Here is an 18,629-nt window from a genome sequence, read left to right as displayed (position 1 = left end):
CTGCCGAGAGATAGGGAAACAAGAGAAAAACAAAAGAAATAAACCCTTAGCGAGATCATGCTTACAGTCGGCCGTGGTGTACCCACGTGGCGAACCGCTCCTGTCTCCGGGTCCAGTCGTAGGGGCCATCGGATGTTCCCGACGACCAGTCTGTATCGGGCCACACCTATGGGTGACCAGAATTCAGTCCCGTCTGGTAAAACCTCCCTCCTCCTTGGCCGGTGATTGAGGCATCTTGGCAACGGAATCGGCGACCCTTCGCCGATGCTCAGGTGCCGGAGAAGTACCTCCGGCGGTGACGATGGTGTCATCGGCTCCTCCTCTGCGATGGTCGGCAATGGTTTGGTAGGGGTCTTTGTACGCCTTTTTGCCTTCGTCGGTTTGGTGATCGTCGGCGCACCTCCCCCATTCCACAGCCGGAATCGTTTTTCTAGGCGCTTGGCCCGCGCAGCGTTTGTTTCGGCGACTAGCTTCGCGGCCAATTTTGTCTCTTTCTTCGAGATCTTCGGGACCCGTGGGGCTGGTGGTGGGGGTTCCCGGTGTGGGGACACTACCGGTACCCTGAATGGCGGCTTGTATGTCGACGGCTGTTCGCTGGTCTTCCGTACTGCTACGCATCCCAGCGCCACGCGCTGTGGCTGTGCCTGTGGTGCCCCGTCTCTCTGGTAGAGGGGTGGCCGGGCGGGCGGAAGGGTTAGCCGTGGTTGAGTGGGCCTTCGTGGTCCCGCTGGCCCGGGGTCATAATGTCCGTGCCGCCGGTAATCTTCCTCTAGTTGTCTGAGGAACTCATCCAATTCTTCGGAGGATACAGGCCGTCCGTTCGTCATGGTTGCTGATGCTGTACTGACTCGGCGTGCTGCTAATCTCGCGGACCTCCTGTATCCCCTCTCCTCTTCCTGCGGGCTTGCCTTGCTGGTGGTGCCATCTCTTGGTGTTGGGGCGAGTTCGTATGGTTTTAGGTCCCTTACGTGGACGTGTCGAACCGCCTTGTTTCTGTTGTCCAGTAGGTCGAATATTACCGGCGATATTCTCCGCTGTACTCTGAGTGGCCCGCTGTACTTCTCAGACAGTTTGGCGTTACGGTAGGCCGCTTTGTCGGAAAGAATGTGGGTTCGTTTTAATACCAGGCTCCCTATTTTCGGTTCCCAGTTCCGCCTGTTCCGGTCGTAATATTTCCGTTGGTTCTGGAAATTGCGAGCGATCTGACACTTGGCCAGTTCTTGGGCTTCTTGTACTCGGCGTAACCGTTCGTTCAGTCCGGTCGTTCTTCGCGGGCCGCTTTTGTACCGGAGGCTCCCGGGCGGTACTAATTCTCGCCCCGTGTTGAGGTATGCGGGGGAATACCCCAGGGCGCTATGTTGCGCGGTGTTATACGCGAAGGCTACCTCGGCGCAATGCTCGTCCCAGGTTCGCTGCGAACGTCCGAGGTATTGACTTAACATCGTCTTCACCACTTTGTTCACGCGTTCCACCGGGTTGCATTGTGGCGTATATGGTGGTGTGCGTCGATGTTTCACGCCCCATTCCTTGACCGCTGTCTCCAGTTCTTTCCCCACGAACTGTTTTCCGTTGTCGGTCACGATTACGTTGGGGCACCCGTGCCGCAGTACCACGAGCTCACGGATGGCCCGCGTGATAGCTGGACCAGTGGCTCTTCTTAATGGCTTTAGCTCGATCCATTTTGTGAATCTGTCTTGTATGACTAGCAGCGTCGTGTTTCCCGTGTTGGACCGCGGCAGTGGTCCGACCAGGTCGGCGGACACCATCTCCCATGGCCGGTCGACTGGTGTCGCGTGCATCAAGCCGGCCGGATTTTGTTGCGCCGTCTTGTACTTTTGACAGCTGTCGCACGTTCGTACGTGACGTGCGCCTTCACGCAGCATTCCTGGCCAATAGTAAAGACGGCAGAGTCGTGCCAGCGTTTTCGCGATGCCTAAATGGCCGGCCGTGGGCTCGTTGTGGCATTCGTGAAGCACTCGCGCCCGGTCATTCGTGGCGACACACAATTTCCATTCGTCGGTGGCCGGGTGTTCGTCGAAATCGAGCGTGTGTAGTATATGTCGGTACAGGCGTCCTCCTCTGATCTGGTAGTCTGGATGGTCCATTGGATGTTCCCGGACCGCTTTTAGTTGGCGGCAGTACCAGGTGCACTTCTCTTTCCTTTGAGTGCCGCACACTAGTACTGGTTGTCGGGATAGGGCGTCGGCTACAGTGTTCTCCGGTCCTCGTCGGTATCGTATCTCGAAGTCCCACTGGCTCAGTTCCATTGCCCAGCGCGCGAGTCGTCCGGAAGGGTTATCTATTTTCTCCAACCATTTTAGCGATTGGTGGTCGGTCAGCACGATGAAGTGGTACCCTTCGAGGTAATGGCGCATTTTCCATATGCCCCATTTGACCGCCAGGCATTCGAGCTCCGTTGTTGAATAGTTCCGTTCCGCGTGGTTCAGTGTGCGGCTTGCATACGCGATAACTCGTTCGCCGCCGTCGCTGTCTTGCGTTAGTACTGCGCCAAGGCCCTCCTGGCTAGCGTCCGTTTGTAGCGTGAACGGGCGCTCCCAGTTTGGAACGGCCAAGATTGGGGCTTCCGTCAGTTGTTGCCTTAACTGGTTGAATGCCTTTTGTTGTGGCGCTTCCCACCTCCACTTGGCCTTTTTCGTGAGCAACTCGGTTAACGGGGCTGCGACTCTGGATACGTCCGGTAAGAAACGACGATACCAGGACAGAAGTCCCAGAAATCGTCGCAAATCCTTGACTCCGGTGGGTGGTGCCAATTGCGTTACCGCTGCTACCTTTTCTGGGTCGGTGTGCAGTCCCTCCTCGTCTACGACGTGCCCTAGGTATTTCAACCTTTCGCGCGCGAAGTGGCATTTCTCCCAGTTCGGCCGCAGGTTCGCTGCTCGGAGCCGCTGGAAGACTTGTCGCAGAACCCGGACATGCTCCTGGAAGGTTTTGCTGGCAATGACGATGTCGTCCAGGTACGAGAACGCATGTGGAGCCATATCGGGTGAGATCACTTGGTCTAGTAATCGCTGGAACGTAGACGGGGCCGAGTGGAGGCCGAATGGCATGACTGTGAACTCCAACAGCCCTTTCCCTGGTACCGTAAATGCTGTCAAAGGTCTGCTGGTCGGTGTCAATGGTACCTGCCAGTATCCGTTTTTCAGGTCTATGGTCGATAGATATCGTGCCCCCCGGAGTTTGTCTAGTGTTGCGTTGATGTGCGGTAACGGATAGGCGTCTTTCTTTGTTACCTTGTTCAGCCTTCGAAAGTCGACACAAAAGCGATGCTTCCCGTCTTTCTTCCTTGCTAGTACGATCGGCGAACTCCATGGGCTTCGTGACGGTTGTACTACTCCGTCTTTTAGCATTTTTTCGACCTCGGTGTTAATTATGGCCTGCATGGCCGGATTGCGTGGGCGGTACCTTTGTTTGATCGGGGTCGGGTCTTCTAGCCGGATTTCGTGTTCCGTTAGCGGTGTCACTCCCTGTATCCTCTCGAACTTCCCTTGTTCTTCCTGGATTAGTTCTTGCAGTTGTTGTTGTTCGTCTACGGTGAGATACGATAATCCCTTTTGTGTGGTGATGGTACAGGTGTTAGTACGGCTCGGTTTGTTGACTGGATAGATCTCCTGATCCCCGACTCGTATTGCCATGCCCAGTTTTGCCAGGGCGTCCATGCCTAGTAACATTTCGTGCTCCATTGACCCCATTACGAAGTATTGGTGTTCCAGCGGGATGTTGTTGACCCTTCCGGTACCTCGGATACTACATTTCAGTTCTGCCTCCGTCCCGTCTGCCATGGCGGCCAGTGTGTTCTCTTTGGCTACTTGCCACCCTGCGGTGACGCACTTCTTTGCCATGGCGTTGTTGACATAGGAGCACACGGAGCCGGAGTCCAGGAGCGCCTCGGTCTGGTGATTACTTATGGTGACATTCAGGAAAATCCTGTTCTCGGGAGGGTCGACGGCCGGGTTGTATGTTAGTTTGGCCCGGCCGGTGGCCCGTTTCCCTGGAACCCGCAGTGGCATTCACAGTCCCGTGTTAGCACGCCGTCGCTGCCACAGAAAGAACAAAATTTCAGTTGCCGGTTTCTACATTCGAAGCGGTTATGACCTAGTTGTTTACATTTCCAGCAATGTGTGGTCCTGGAGTATGGTGCTGTTACGGCCGTGAACGTTCGTCTGGGTGTCTCTGGCTTAACGTACGCCCGGGTCCCTTCTGTCCGCCAATTACCGGTTTCCTTTTTTATTGCAGCGAGGATCTCCTCGATCTCTCCCACTCGCTGGATGAGTTGGGTTACCGTTTTTACTTCATCCCTACGTATCCGGAGCTGGAATTCGCCCCTCATGTTGTAGTAGAGGGCGTCTAATTCCTGGTCCAGCGAGTATCCTCCTCGTCTGCGCATCAGGGTTGTCATTGCCGTGACATAAGGCAAGATTTTCTCGCTCGGCCCTTGGCGTCGGTCGGCGATCTGCCGATCGAGGTGGCGTCGTTCTCCCGGTGGCAGGTAGTACTCCCTTAGCTGTTCTTGGAGGTTCGCCCACGAGGTGACGGACGGGGTCGCACACCTGTACCACAGTTGAGCGTCTCCCCTTAATAACTCGGGGAAACCCTCCAGCATGTGCCGATCTGACAGGTGGTAGGCTCGTTGGAGCTCGTTGACCCGCTCCAGGAACCCACGTGGATCACGGCCATCGAAGTGGCAATTCCACTTCCGCATCTGGTCGATGACAGTGTTTATGGCCGTAGGCGCCGAGGGCACGTCAGGCATGTTCCTCACTGTGTGATGGTTTCGCAGTGGAGTGGAGGTGCTCGAGTTAAACAGGCCGGCCGCCAGTTCCTCGTGGAAATCGAGTAGGTCTTTCGTGACGTCGGCCTCCTCTTTATAATCCGGATCATCTTCCGGTTTCTCGGCAAAGGTCTCTGGGTTGCGACGTACGTATGCCACCAGTCTTTGGCGCATCTGAACGACCGTCCCCTCCGTGCCGATTCTATGTGCATGCAGCTCGTGTATCAGCTGTTCTTTCCTTAGGCGGTACACCCATGCCACGCCCATGCTGCTTCCTTGACGCGGACGTGAGAACGCAGACAATCGATCCCTAAGGCACCCGGTGCTGAACAATTAATAGTAAAAAAAATTTTGGGAACTCGCGGTAGTCCCTTTTTACCCCGAAACGGCGGTCGTTCCGGTGCTCGGTGCGTACTGGAGACGCGTCTGCGCTTGCATAAATAATTACGCCTCCATAAATATGGACGTAAACGAATTGGCGTATGCGCTAAACAGTAACGACACAGGTAAATAAATAACTACGCGTACATAATTAAGAACGGACTTTAACCAACACTAACCGGGGTTATCCCCTGTGACTTTTGCGGGCTTTGCCCGCTATTGCCGACGAAACCTATTTCTAATTCCGTACCGTCTGATCGCTTTGAACAGGTCCCTGTTCGGGCGCCATGTACCGTTCCGATTTCGCGGTGCCCTGTAGCTTAGGAGTGAACCAGGGTTCGCAGGTGAGTAAATGAAATGAAGGCGAAATCGGGTAACGAACTAAACTTTATTCCGCTAAGTGCGGTCTTAGAAAAATGGAATTACAAACAGAAAATCTTTCCTGCAAACCGGCGAATCCGGTCGCGTAACAAAAATATGTTCTGGTGTCTGGGTTGACGGTGGAGTGGGCCTACGGCCCCTCATTAGTTGAATCGGCGTCCCGGGTCTAGCGGTGAACAGAAAGATAATCCGGCGATAATTATAAAACGGTAATTATAAAGCGATCAGGCGGTCAGGAGCAATTAATATGTACTGGTACGCGACGAACGCTTTCGCGGAAACGGTTCCGAATATTCGGCGGTACTGAACGCAGTATCGAACGGCGCGGGACCTCGCGGGGTCGCTACGGATTTACGCTGGAAGGTGGGAGGTGACAGGATACGGTCGGAGGTCACGGCCCGACGCAGCGTAGGCGCCGCGGTTTTCCCTCAGAAGCACCTGAGAGACAAACCACGGTCCGTACGTATCTCAGAGGCACCTGAGAGTTTCGTACCCGCCGCCGCCGCACCAAATCGCGACGTTTAACCGCAGAGGCTCGACTCACGGACAGAGCCGGAGGCCAGTCGTTCCGTGCTGGACGGTCGGAGAGCCGAGTGGTGCCGCAACCCTCGCACAGAAGCACCTGAGTGACGGGTTACGGTTGCACGCACCTTAGAAGCACCTAAGGGTATTCGTGCCCACCACACCGACACGACGGATCCGGTCCAGCCAAGGCGATGGCACGGCGATCTCCGGGAGCCGGGAATACGGAGGAGAGTCGTCTCCTGGAACTTGTGCTTCCAGCCTGCGTTCTGGACGGATGTATAGCTCTGAAAAGGGCTCGTAGAATCCGGTGTGCACGGGAGTGGTTCCAGGCGGACTCCGCTCTCTTGGCATTCCGGCGCGACTTATATAGCGCGCGAAAGCGCGGACCATGGAGAGTGCCGCTCTCGGTTGAGCGGCCGCGGCGCTCTCCGATTGGCGCGCGCCTGGTCTCGGCGGTGATTGGCGCGCGCTGGTGTCGAGAACATCTACAAATATAGGTGCGATCGGTCGCTACTGTTTAGATGATGTTCGCGACGAGGTACGGCTCGTCGCAATATAATAGAAAGATATTAATTTATGGTGTTAATTACAGATAGGATTATAATATATATATATATATATATATATATATATATATATATATATATATATATATATATACGATTATTAATATGTGCTGTAGAATGTTAATGTTTTAGGTTGACGGGTAGTTCGGTGTGTAACAAATATGTTTCGCGTGGTTAACAGACAACGAATATAAATGTTTATTTATCAAAACAATAACACATAACAATAACGAAATAAAACGAAATGTAACAATAACAACAATAACGAGAAAACTAGATTATAACGTTAACGACTATCACGTACTACAAAGTACAAAGATATAACGTCACGTAGCGCGGACAACTCTAGAGCGATGCGTTCTCAACGAGTGCCACAAGCTTTCTGGTCTACTGGTAAAAATCCTTTTTGGTGGGAGGATTAGCAACGTGGGAAAAACCGTTAAAATAAGGGGAGGAATTCTCCGTTCCTCAAGAGTAAGGAGAAAGTTTTCTTCCCCAAAACAATTCAAAAATCGTCGTTGCCAAGGACATTGCAACGGTTGGGTCAGGGTTCTGGCAATCGTCACTTTTACGACCGAACCCTCAACGCAACCGTCCAACGTGCACACTTGAGAAGGATGGAATTTCCGCGTCCGGAAAGTCCCTCTTTCCAACGCACCATGTCCACTACAACACCCCCTTACCAGTGAAAACGCCAGTCAGAACGAAAAGAAAAAAAAATATACTAACTAACTGGTAATATTTACCAAAGCGAGAGCGTGGTGCTATACACTAGCTCGCGCGTAGTCATAAGCACAAACTCCGCTTACCTACATACAAAACACACACACACACTTAACCCTACGACAAAAATGAGATACATCTAGGACACTAAAATTACTATACAGAGCCTTAACATATGAGAGTTAATACTACTATGTACAACCTTAACACTGCTGCTATCCTAATGCTACTATATACAAGATCTTAAAACAACTAGACGTATCGCTATTACCGCGGAAGAAAGAATATATATATATATATAATTTTCTTCTTTCTTATATATATATTCTTATATATATTTCTTATATATATATATATATATATATATATATAATTTTCTTCTTTCTTATATATATATTCTTATATATATTTCTTATATATATATACGTACGAATACAAATATACACACACAAATACAAATATACACACACAAATACAAATATACACACACAAATACAAATATACACACACAGCTACCAACTCGGGTCAACGAAGACCAGCCTGAAAACGATCGGGGAATCGAACTCTTCTACCTGATCGTCGTAAACTGCGTCCGTCCCTGTTGCTGTTTGGTGCAGTCGTGTCGGTCGAACTATGTGTTGTCGCTGTATTGTCAGTCCATGTGCAAATAATAGTTTGCGGGGGAGTTTCGTCAATGTCATCGTTCAGAATGAAAGCCGGTTTCAACCTATCTATCGAGACTCTGACTTCCTTGCCTTTGACGTCGATGACGAACGTTTTATCTCCTCGTTTAATAACCTGAAATGGTCCATCATACGGCGGCTGTAACGGACTTTTAACCGCGTCGTGCCGTAGAAATACATAAGGGGACGTAGAAAGCTCCTTAAACACGAATGTCTTACGTGTACCGTGGCGCGTGGCCGGTGATGGCTTTATATTCCAGAAATGTTGTCTGAGCCGTCTCACAAAATCCGATTGCGAATCTTCCCGACCCGTGACAAAAAATTCCCCCGGAAGACGAATACCCGTACCGAAAACCAATTCTGCCGAAGATGTTTTCAAGTCCTCTTTATGAGCTGTACGAATACCGAGTAGGACAATTGGTAACATATCAACCCAATTATCCGTCTCGTGGCATTTAATCGCTGCTTTCATTTGTCGGTGTAATCTCTCGACCATCCCATTGGCTTGAGGATGATAAGAGGTCGTACGGAGATGAGACGCACCGATCATACGCGATAATTCATAAAATAACCGTGACTCGAATTGACGTCCTTGATCAGTAGTTATTCTCAAAGGAACGCCAAAACGACTAATCCATGTGTTTATGAATGCTTTCGCGACCGTTTCCGCATCGATCTCCACGATAGGTATAGCCTCCGGCCAGCGCGAGAACCGATCGATACACGTAAGACAATATCTGAATCCTTGAGACATTGGTATTGGTCCTACTATATCTATATGAACATGTTCAAATCTGCCGGAAGGATTGTCAAAGTTGCCGACGGGGGCTGCGACATGTCGAGTGACCTTCGATCGCTGGCATGAAATGCAATGCCGTGCCCAGTCTCGGCAATCTTTATTTATTGAAGGCCATATAAAACGTTCCGTAATTAATTTTTGTGTTGCCCGAACCCCAGGATGAGAGAGTCCGTACAACGAATTAAAAACTGCACGTCGTAATGGCGTCGGAACAAAGGGTCTCACGGTTTCGTTCGTCGAGTCGCAGTATAAACTAACGTTGAAACCGGGGAAAAACGTCTTCTTCAAAGAAAGAGCAGAAGAGTTCGATTCCAAAATCCCTCTCAATTCCGGGTCATCTTCCTGTGCTTGTGCCAGTGTGGTATGGTCGGGAGCTACGGCTACTACCTCGACACGCGACAATGCATCGGCTACTGTGTTTTCCGAACCCTTAACATGCCTAATATCAGTCGTAAATTGACTAATATAGTCCAAATGACGAAACTGACGAGGCGAACATTTATCAAGTTTTTGCTTGAAAGCAAAAGTTAAGGGTTTGTGGTCGGTGAAAACTATAAAATTCCGACCTTCTACCAAATGTCGAAAACGTTTAATTGCCATGTAAATAGCCAGTAGCTCGCGATCATACGCACTGTATTTACACTGCGCGACAGAGAGTGCTTTCGTGAAAAACGCCAAAGGTTGCCAATCCTCATCTATGTACTGTTGCAGCGCTGCTCCGACAGCATAATCAGACGCATCGACCACGATACTAATCGGTGCGTTGGGTGCAGGATGTGCAAGCATAGTAGCGTTCGCGAGGCTATCCTTGACTTTAACAAAAGCCTCCTCCGCCGCTTCCGTCCAATGTACCGGCGAATTTCCCTTCTTCGACCCTTTTAATAGGTCGTGCAATGGCTTCATGAGGCTAGCCGCGTCAGCAATGAAACGACGATAAAAATTTACCATCCCCAGAAACCTGCGTAAAACCTTAATAGTGTCGGGTCTGGGAAATTCCCTAATCGCGTCTACTTTCTCAGGTAGAGGTTTTACCCCCTCGCTATTGACGCTATACCCGAGGAACTCAATCTCACTTACACCAAAAACGCATTTTGCCGGATTGATAACGACTCCGTGTTGGTTCAAACGTTTGAATAAAATCCGTAGATGTTCCCGGTGTTCCAATTCGTTCTTGGACGCGATGAAGAAATCGTCAATGTACGCGTACACGAAATCTAACCCCCGGGTGATCTGATCCACGAAGCGCTGGCACGTCTGCGCAGCGTTCCTAAGACCGAACGGCGTAAATAAAAATTCGTATAAACCAAACGGTGTCGTTATCGCCGTCTTTTCAATATCCGCAGGCGCAACGGGAATCTGGTTGTACGCCCGAACCAGGTCCATTTTCGAAAATACCCGTTTGCCATGTAAGAATTGCGCAAAATCCTCAATATGAGGCGGCGTATACCTGTCAGGAACAGTACGAGCATTAAGCGGGCGGTAGTCCCCGCACGGTCGAGTTTTGCCGTCCTTCTTGGGCACCAGGTGCAGCGGTGAGGCCCATGCGCTTTTAGAGGGACGGATTATACCCTGCCGCAACATCAGGTCAATCTCCGCCTTAGCCACCTTCAACCGATCCGGAGCGAGCCGCCGTGGCTTGCTGAATACGGGTGGTCCTGGAGTCGTCTGAATGTGGTGCACCACGTTATGTTTCACGGCCTCCCGCCGAAATACCGTCGGTCGAGTCAAATCCGGAAACTCCGCTAAAAGTCTATGGTACACCGTATCACTCCCTATTGTTTTTACCGTCGGAAGACTTTTACTCGCCGCACAACCACTCACGAACAACTTCGTCGTCGCATCGACTAAACGTTTATTGCGCGCATCAACGAGTAGATTGTAATGCGACAACAGGTCCATCCCGATTATCGGTCCATCCACATCGGCCACAATAAATTTCCATAAGAAACTGCGTCGTAACGATAAGTCCAAGTGCACGGTCTTCGTGCCATACGTGGCGATACGTGTGCCGTTTGCCGCGAAAAGTTCCGTATTATCCATCGGCAACTGGTCACTGATACGCGATCGCGGAAATACGCACACATCCGCCCCCGTGTCCACGAGAAACTTTGTTTTCGTCTTTTTGTCCGTCACGAAAATGCGGCCAGAATAAGGACCGTCGAGAACTGCCGCGTTTACGATCGACGGTTTACCTCGTTTCCCGATTTCCACTTGCAAAATTCTTTGCATTTCGCAGCCTTTTCACCCCACACGCGATGGTACCAACACAAACGATCTGTCGTTGGTGACCGTCTTCCGAAATGTTCCTCTCCGTCACTACGGTTCGAACTGCGTGATGACGACCGCGAATTAGGTCGCGACCCCCGTCGGCGTCCGCGAGATTCGCGTAAAACTGCGTTCAGTTGTAGACGCATTTGACGGATCTCTTCACGAAGTGAACTGTTGTCCGCAGATCCGCTCGCCTGTCCACAGCTGACCTCCGCGATTTTTCTTTTACTGCCCGGAATGTCGTGGACCCGATCAGCGATCTCTGCCAACTTGGTCCCCACCTTAATTGACGTGGCCGCCAGAATTAGTTGCGTCTCCACCGGAAGACGATTCCGCCAAATCTCCACCAGGAATTCTTCGTTGACAGAGGGTCCGGCTAACCGACGCAAATGACGCATAAATTGCGTTGGCGTACGATCGCCAATTTCTTCCGTCTCCAACAGCTTCCGAATTCGCGTCGTATCAGAATCCGAGAGACGTCTCACCAGCTCCGCCTTAAGGGTCTCGTACCGGTTCACCTGGGGCGGATTGAGAATAATCTCCTCCACCTCTTCAATGCTGCGGGTGTCAAGTCGAGCCACAACCAAATCGTACCGAGCCTGGTCACCCGTGATTTTTCCGACGGCGAATTGTGATTCCACGTGTTTAAACCATAAGGCTGGTTTCTGCGACCAAAATGGAGGTACCTTCAAGGTAGTAGTGGTGATATTTGTTCCTTCCATCTCGTTCCCGTCTTTTGCACCGTCTTTTGAACTCATTGTCACTCACGTACTCACACTGATACCACGTCGCCTATTTTCCCAACGATCACGTCGGGGTCACCAGTTTTAGGTTGACGGGTAGTTCGGTGTGTAACAAATATGTTTCGCGTGGTTAACAGACAACGAATATAAATGTTTATTTATCAAAACAATAACACATAACAATAACGAAATAAAACGAAATGTAACAATAACAACAATAACGAGAAAACTAGATTATAACGTTAACGACTATCACGTACTACAAAGTACAAAGATATAACGTCACGTAGCGCGGACAACTCTAGAGCGATGCGTTCTCAACGAGTGCCACAAGCTTTCTGGTCTACTGGTAAAAATCCTTTTTGGTGGGAGGATTAGCAACGTGGGAAAAACCGTTAAAATAAGGGGAGGAATTCTCCGTTCCTCAAGACTAAGGAGAAAGTTTTCTTCCCCAAAACAATTCAAAAATCGTCGTTGCCAAGGACATTGCAACGGTTGGGTCAGGGTTCTGGCAATCGTCACTTTTACGACCGAACCCTCAACGCAACCGTCCAACGTGCACACTTGAGAAGGATGGAATTTCCGCGTCCGGAAAGTCCCTCTTTCCAACGCACCATGTCCACTACAATGTCAATACTGATTTGAACATTTTATAATCAGAATAGGAAAATAAGAAAGTTTTACGTCATGACAATTTTTCAGCAGTATTCTGAATTTTGTGCCTACGCCGTTGAGTACCCTCAATGAGTACCCTAGGGTACGTCTGACTCTCTCTCTTCGTCACGCGACTCGAGTAGTGGGGGTGACTGAGTCGGCCAATAGAACGCTCTAGTCGAAACTGCGTGTGAGCCTAGGCGCCCCCCCTCCAAGCCAACCAATCGGGCGCGCATTCTTGCCTACGTCACCGCATTCCTGCCAGGGATCTTCGTGTCAGCTCTCAGCAATACATCTGTATGGTCTCTTGCTGCAGTATCTGTCGTCTATTAAGTCGATTCGAGCTTCGTACTCTTTTACCATACCCACATCGTATTTGTCCGTGGCAAATATCATCTTGTAGTTATTAAGTAATCTTCTTACCTCCGTCTTCTCGTCACTTTCTAAATGACTAATTTTTTCTCCAAAGTCTTTTTCATCATTTTTTTCTTCTCTTATTGTTTTGGTATCGGTTTACAAAGCATATTTACACTGATCGGCGATTGAGGCAACTCGAGCTTCTCGGCCGCTTGCGGGATATGCCCCCAGTGGAATGGGTAGGCCAACTGACATAGACCGGTCTCCTCCGTCGGACATAGAAAGGGACATTACTGTAGTCCAATGTACTGTCCGTCCAATAAGAGTTGGCACAGAGATACTCGTAGGTACCACGTGGTATTCCTACTCCGCGCTACACGTACTCCACGACTGGCTTGACGAAGACAGAAAACGAGCGTCTTGTAGTCCAGTCAATGAATGCTCATAAGGGAGGAGTAGAGGGAAATGGAAGGGACACAATTTTTAACTTTGGGACTTTGTTTGGACTAGTTAGGAGGTAAACATACTAAAAGTCCCTACGCCTAGGAGGTGAGCGGGCTACAGGGGGGCACGTAGAAGTCACCTTTTTCGGTTTTCCGCTTTAATCTTGGAAACTATGTATCCTGGCGATAATACCATTCCATATAAAATTAAAGCTGACAAAATGTGCAATAAGATTGACTCCATTCAGTTTTTCACTATCTCGCATAGTTTCCGAGATATCCGCGCTCAAAGTTCACGAATTGTGAGAAAGAAATTTTTGCCTTATTTGACTAGCTAACTCTTCAGCGCAATTAGTGAACTTTCAGCGCGGATATCTCGGAAACTATGCGTGATAGCGAAAAACTGAATTGAATCAATCTTGTGGCACATTTTGTCAGCTTTAATATTGTATCGAATAGTCTTATCGCTAGCACACATAGTTTCCGAGATATCCGAGCTCAAAGTTGATTAATTGTGAAAAAGAAATTTTTGCCTTACTTGACTAGCTTCAGCACAATTAGTGAACTTTGAGCGCGAATATCTCGGGTACTATGCGAGATAGCGACAAACTGAATCGAATCAATCTTGTGGCACATTTGTCTGCTTTAGTATTGTATAGAATGGTCTTATCGCTAGGACGCATAGTTTCCAAGATATCCGCACTCAAAGTTGACTAATTGTGAAAAAGAAATTTTTGCCTTACTTGACTAGTTTCAGCACAATTAGTGAATTTTGAGCGCGGATATCTCGGAAATTATGCGATATAGCGAAAAACTGAATGGGATCAACCCTGTGGCACATTTTGTCAGCTTTAATATTGTATCGAATAGTCTTATCGCTAAAAAAAGGGGACCTTCTACGTGGCCCCCTGCACCCCGCTCACCTTCTAGGAGTTGGGACTTTTAGTACGTTTACCTCCTCACTAGTCCAAACAAAGACCCAAAGTTAAAAATTGTGTTCCTTCCATTTCCTTCTACAACTTTTCGTTGACTGGACTATTGAGTGCGATTGCAATAGATCGATGTGGTGACGCCGAGCACCTATGACGACCGTTCCCGCCAGAAGTAGGGTCTCGCAGATCCCCCTGCACCGCACTAGCAAAATCTGTGCCAACTCTTGTTGGACGGACAGTACCGACGACATTAACTCTTTCGTAGCCAACCGAAATGTGTACATAGATTATCTAAAACCTTCTGTTTTTAACGTATTTGCACAAATTCTCATTCCCAGATTATAAATTAATATACACATATATTAGGAAGCAAATAATGGACATTTCCAGAAATTTTGTAATATTTTAGGGGAACATTAACAAATTGTTGAAAGGAATGTAGTATATGGGTACCTGGGTATCCAGTTTCTGATGTTTCACAAGCAGTGAAACAATAAATTTACAATAAAATTCATAAACAATAATGACAATAATATATCGGCACTGTAAAAATGTGATCATTGTAGAACTTCCACGTGAAATCTGCGTTCTCAGGATTTTTTGGAGGTTTCTGATTTTTCACGAGCAGGATTTGCAATTTAAAAATCTGTTAAAATTCATAAACACTAATGACAATGATATATCGTCACTGTAAAAATATGAATGTGATCATTCTAGAACTTCAACGTGAAATCTGCGTTTTCAGGATTTTTTGGAGGTTTCTGATTTTTCACGAGCAGGATTTTGAATTGAAAAATCTGAAACGAATTGCAGAGTATGTATTTGGGTGCTTGACAAGTGCCAGATTTTTCTCCGAATTTCTAAACATTAACTGGGAAAAACAGTCCAAAAACAGATTTTTCGATTTTCCCTCTTAACTGCCCTCCCGATCGAGATATAAGGTTGAAATTTCGCATTGTCTTTTTTCTTGAAGTCCTATCGAATGACCCATCGGCCATATAATTCGGATGAATCAATAATTTTTTGTTATCACACCTCATACAAGAAATATTCCTTAGGAAAACAATATCTCAATTTATTAACAAAAATATGTACGATATTGCAGTTGAGTGATTCGGATAACATGGATCTAGCGCCTATTGTAAAAGCAGCAAAGCTGGTATCACAATGGGGTGGTCCAGGGTCGTCCAAGCCGAAACCAGTTCCATTGAAGTCCAAGATGTTTCCTAGACAGCTTCTCCCGAAGAAAAACACAACCTATTACCATTACAATGGATCGTTAACTACTCCAGAATGCCTGGAGACCGTCATGTGGTACGTTCTCGCTGGAAAACGCACGATATCGCGACAGCAGGTCAGTATGATTACTTAAAAGGAGGATCATTACCTTCTTAGATCAATATTTGTTAGATAATATTTATTTTAAAATGACTTATCCATATACCTACAACTATGTGCGTACTCTGGAAATTTCAATATAAAATCGGCAATTTTATCTTTCCGGATTTTTTTAAGACGCAAGTCTCCAACCAAAAATTCTTAAATAATTCACTGTCTTGTGTGCCATTAGGTACAATGTTCATGAATTTTTTTCGCAATTTTTAGTTGAGCACAACAGAAGAAATAGAGCATAATTCATGAAACCGTACTCACCCCGTAACTTTCTATTTGCTCGATAAAATATTATGAAAAAGTTCATGAACATTCTTCCTAACAGCGTGTATAACAGAGAATTATTTAAGAATTTTTGGTTGTGAAATCCAGATTTAAGAAAACCGTAAGTATAAATTTGCCGATTTTCTGGCACCCCGAAGACTTACGGATTTTTTAAAACTCGGTTCTGCAACCAAAATTTCTGAAATAATTCACTGTCGTGTATGATATTAGATAGAATGTTTATGATTTTTTTCGTAATTTTTTGTTGCTTCCTAAATAAATAATTATATTTTGAGAAAATGCTTCTATTGGTTCAATTTTCGTTCGGTATTGCATATTTAACCGTACGAATTTAACCGTTCCTGATAAACTGTGTTCCGCAACATGCGGGAGTAATTGCAAACGCAATCTCAGAGCATAAACGTTGCAGCCGTTCTCACATTCTATCGGTAGCTGAAGTTACTTGTCTTCACTGAAATTGCTTAAAGTGGTGAGCTTCAACTCGAACGCAGGCTTGTTTATACAACGATCGTCACGTAGTACTAAACACCTTGTATACGCCGTGTATTTTCAAAGAGGGTATGCCAGACACGTCTATTTACGCAACAGAGAATTTTACCGTTTAAATTTAACGCTTTCGCTGGAACACCAACGACGCGAACCGGCTGCGATATTTGTACAGGATGTCACAAAATTATACAGTGAACCACGAAAGTTTTTGAACGCACTTTAAAACAGTATAACTTTATAAACTGGCTTTTTTGAGCAATTAGAAGAAGTGATTTACCAAATGACATGCAAAAAAATTTTGAAAAAATTGCAATTGCTAAGAATTATATGAGAAAGTAAAAGAGGCACCATTTATAACTTTTTTATTAGAGCCCGTAATGAAAATTTAAAATATACGTATCGTAGATGTATATATCACACAATATATATATATTCATAATATTAAAAATATTCACAATATTCACAACATTCACAATATTCAATAATAACAAAGGTATTGTTATGTTTACCTCGCGATGATTTTGGGAATGCTTGCAGAAGTCAATTTCAATTTTTCTAGTGGAAATCTATGGCTTTTCTTACATATGTATTTAAGAAACTCAAATTAATTCTAGCACTTTAGCATTTTTCTATGATTGAAAGAATTATATGACATACTTTCTATACTTTGCAAAACCGAGTACATATTTTGTAAGAACAGCAAAATTAATACGTTATTTTTCTTTTGTTCGCAGCTGAAGGTCTTCGAAAGTATTGAAACGGATAACGGCACCTTGGCTTTCAACTACAGACCCACCCAAGTTGTCGGAAACAGAAAAGTTTTCTACCATCTAGATGAGTATTCTTCTGTTGCAATGCCCACATCAAATTTATTTATTACATTGTTCAGTATTCTGATTATTGAACTGTTATGCTCGTAATAAACCGTGTTCGTATATTTAAATATTCCTTCACGTGTTATTATCGAATAATCATTAGTCGTACCTGAATAAATTCTGTTATAAGGGGTTACACACCTTTAAACGGTTTAAAAATAAGATAAATACAACAATCCTTTTTTATATGTAACATTATGTTCTTTTCCTTTGAAATCGATCTGTATTATATCAGATGATTGCATAAGTTCGTGCCCAAATCTTTCTATTATATAAAATAGTTTGATAGTTTCTGCACCGACGAGATACTACTAAAGACTGCCAGCCCCTGTGCTATTCAGCGAGCCCGGTAACCGGGCGCAACGGGCGCGGGGATAACGTGAAAGTTACAGTGATTTGATATACCACAGCGCTAAAAGTTCCACAATCGACGAGATATTCGTCAAGTTAAAGAAGAATGATATAGTAGAATGCTGACATTACCTATTCTGTAATTGCCTTATAATACTATATATAATTCTCTAATTGCATTCTTATTTTCCTTATTATCACCATTGTAATAATTGTTTACAATATAATCGATAGTTTATAGATGTAGGAAAAATGAAAGTAATTACTACGTAATATTCTATAAATGTATTGGAATTTAAAAGTAATTTGAACATTATTGCGTTATACATATATAAAATAATGATTCTTAAAAAATATTTTGTTATGTTGTGTAATGACAAAATTCAATCGTTCTTATTAAGATCCTTAGTAGGAAACAGAAAATTAATTTTTTTACTTATTTATCCCATACTTGTAATGCTCGACAGCATTATTGACTGCAATTATTAAAGTAGAGGTAGTAACAAGATAAAAGTATTAACTAATTAAACTAATTTTCGACGGCTCCTATCCATACAATGTTATTTAAAGGCAGTATTTCGTACGAAGATATCTAAAAAAATAATTCTATTTGACTCTATACGAATATTTCTTGCACCATGACGCTATTTAAAAAGTGCGTGTAACATTATTTTATTTCATTCTGAACTGAACCACTTCCTGAAACATGATTCATTTATGAGTACATTGTGCGACGAGGCGAAGAGCTAGCAGACGAAGTCGAAGTCGAAATCTTAAAAGAATAAGGACTTTCCGCGTCTATTTTTTTCCCGACGCTGTCCTTCATTGTGTCCGAAACTTGCGTCGCTCATCGCATAAGCAAATATCATCGGAATTGTATAATTTTGGTATCATTTTCATAAAAAGAAACAAAATTCACCAAATATGTTAAGGAAAATCCTATAAAAAAGTAAGGATAAATAATTAAGCTTTGTTGTTTGATTAGTAGTCTCA

General features: G+C 45.9%; 1 protein-coding gene across 1 annotated transcript in view; it reads left to right on the top strand.

The window, feature by feature from the left end:
* Window positions 1-18,059, top strand: part of LOC143212604 (carbonic anhydrase 2) — a 68,485-nt gene extending 50,426 nt beyond the window's left edge. The window contains exons 5-6 of the mRNA XM_076431545.1: window positions 15,350-15,598; window positions 17,145-18,059. Coding sequence (XP_076287660.1) covers window positions 15,350-15,598; window positions 17,145-17,330 — 435 coding nt within the window. The 3' untranslated portion in view covers window positions 17,331-18,059. The remainder of the gene's footprint in view (window positions 1-15,349; window positions 15,599-17,144) is intronic.
* Window positions 18,060-18,629: the final 570 nt, after the last annotated feature.

The sequence above is a fragment of the Lasioglossum baleicum genome, chromosome 10 (assembly GCF_051020765.1).
Source record: "Lasioglossum baleicum chromosome 10, iyLasBale1, whole genome shotgun sequence".
In the NCBI taxonomy this organism is placed as follows: Eukaryota; Metazoa; Arthropoda; class Insecta; order Hymenoptera; family Halictidae; genus Lasioglossum; species Lasioglossum baleicum.
The sequence above is the reverse complement of the archived record's forward strand: the minus strand, read 5'-3'. Positions and strand labels throughout refer to the sequence as shown.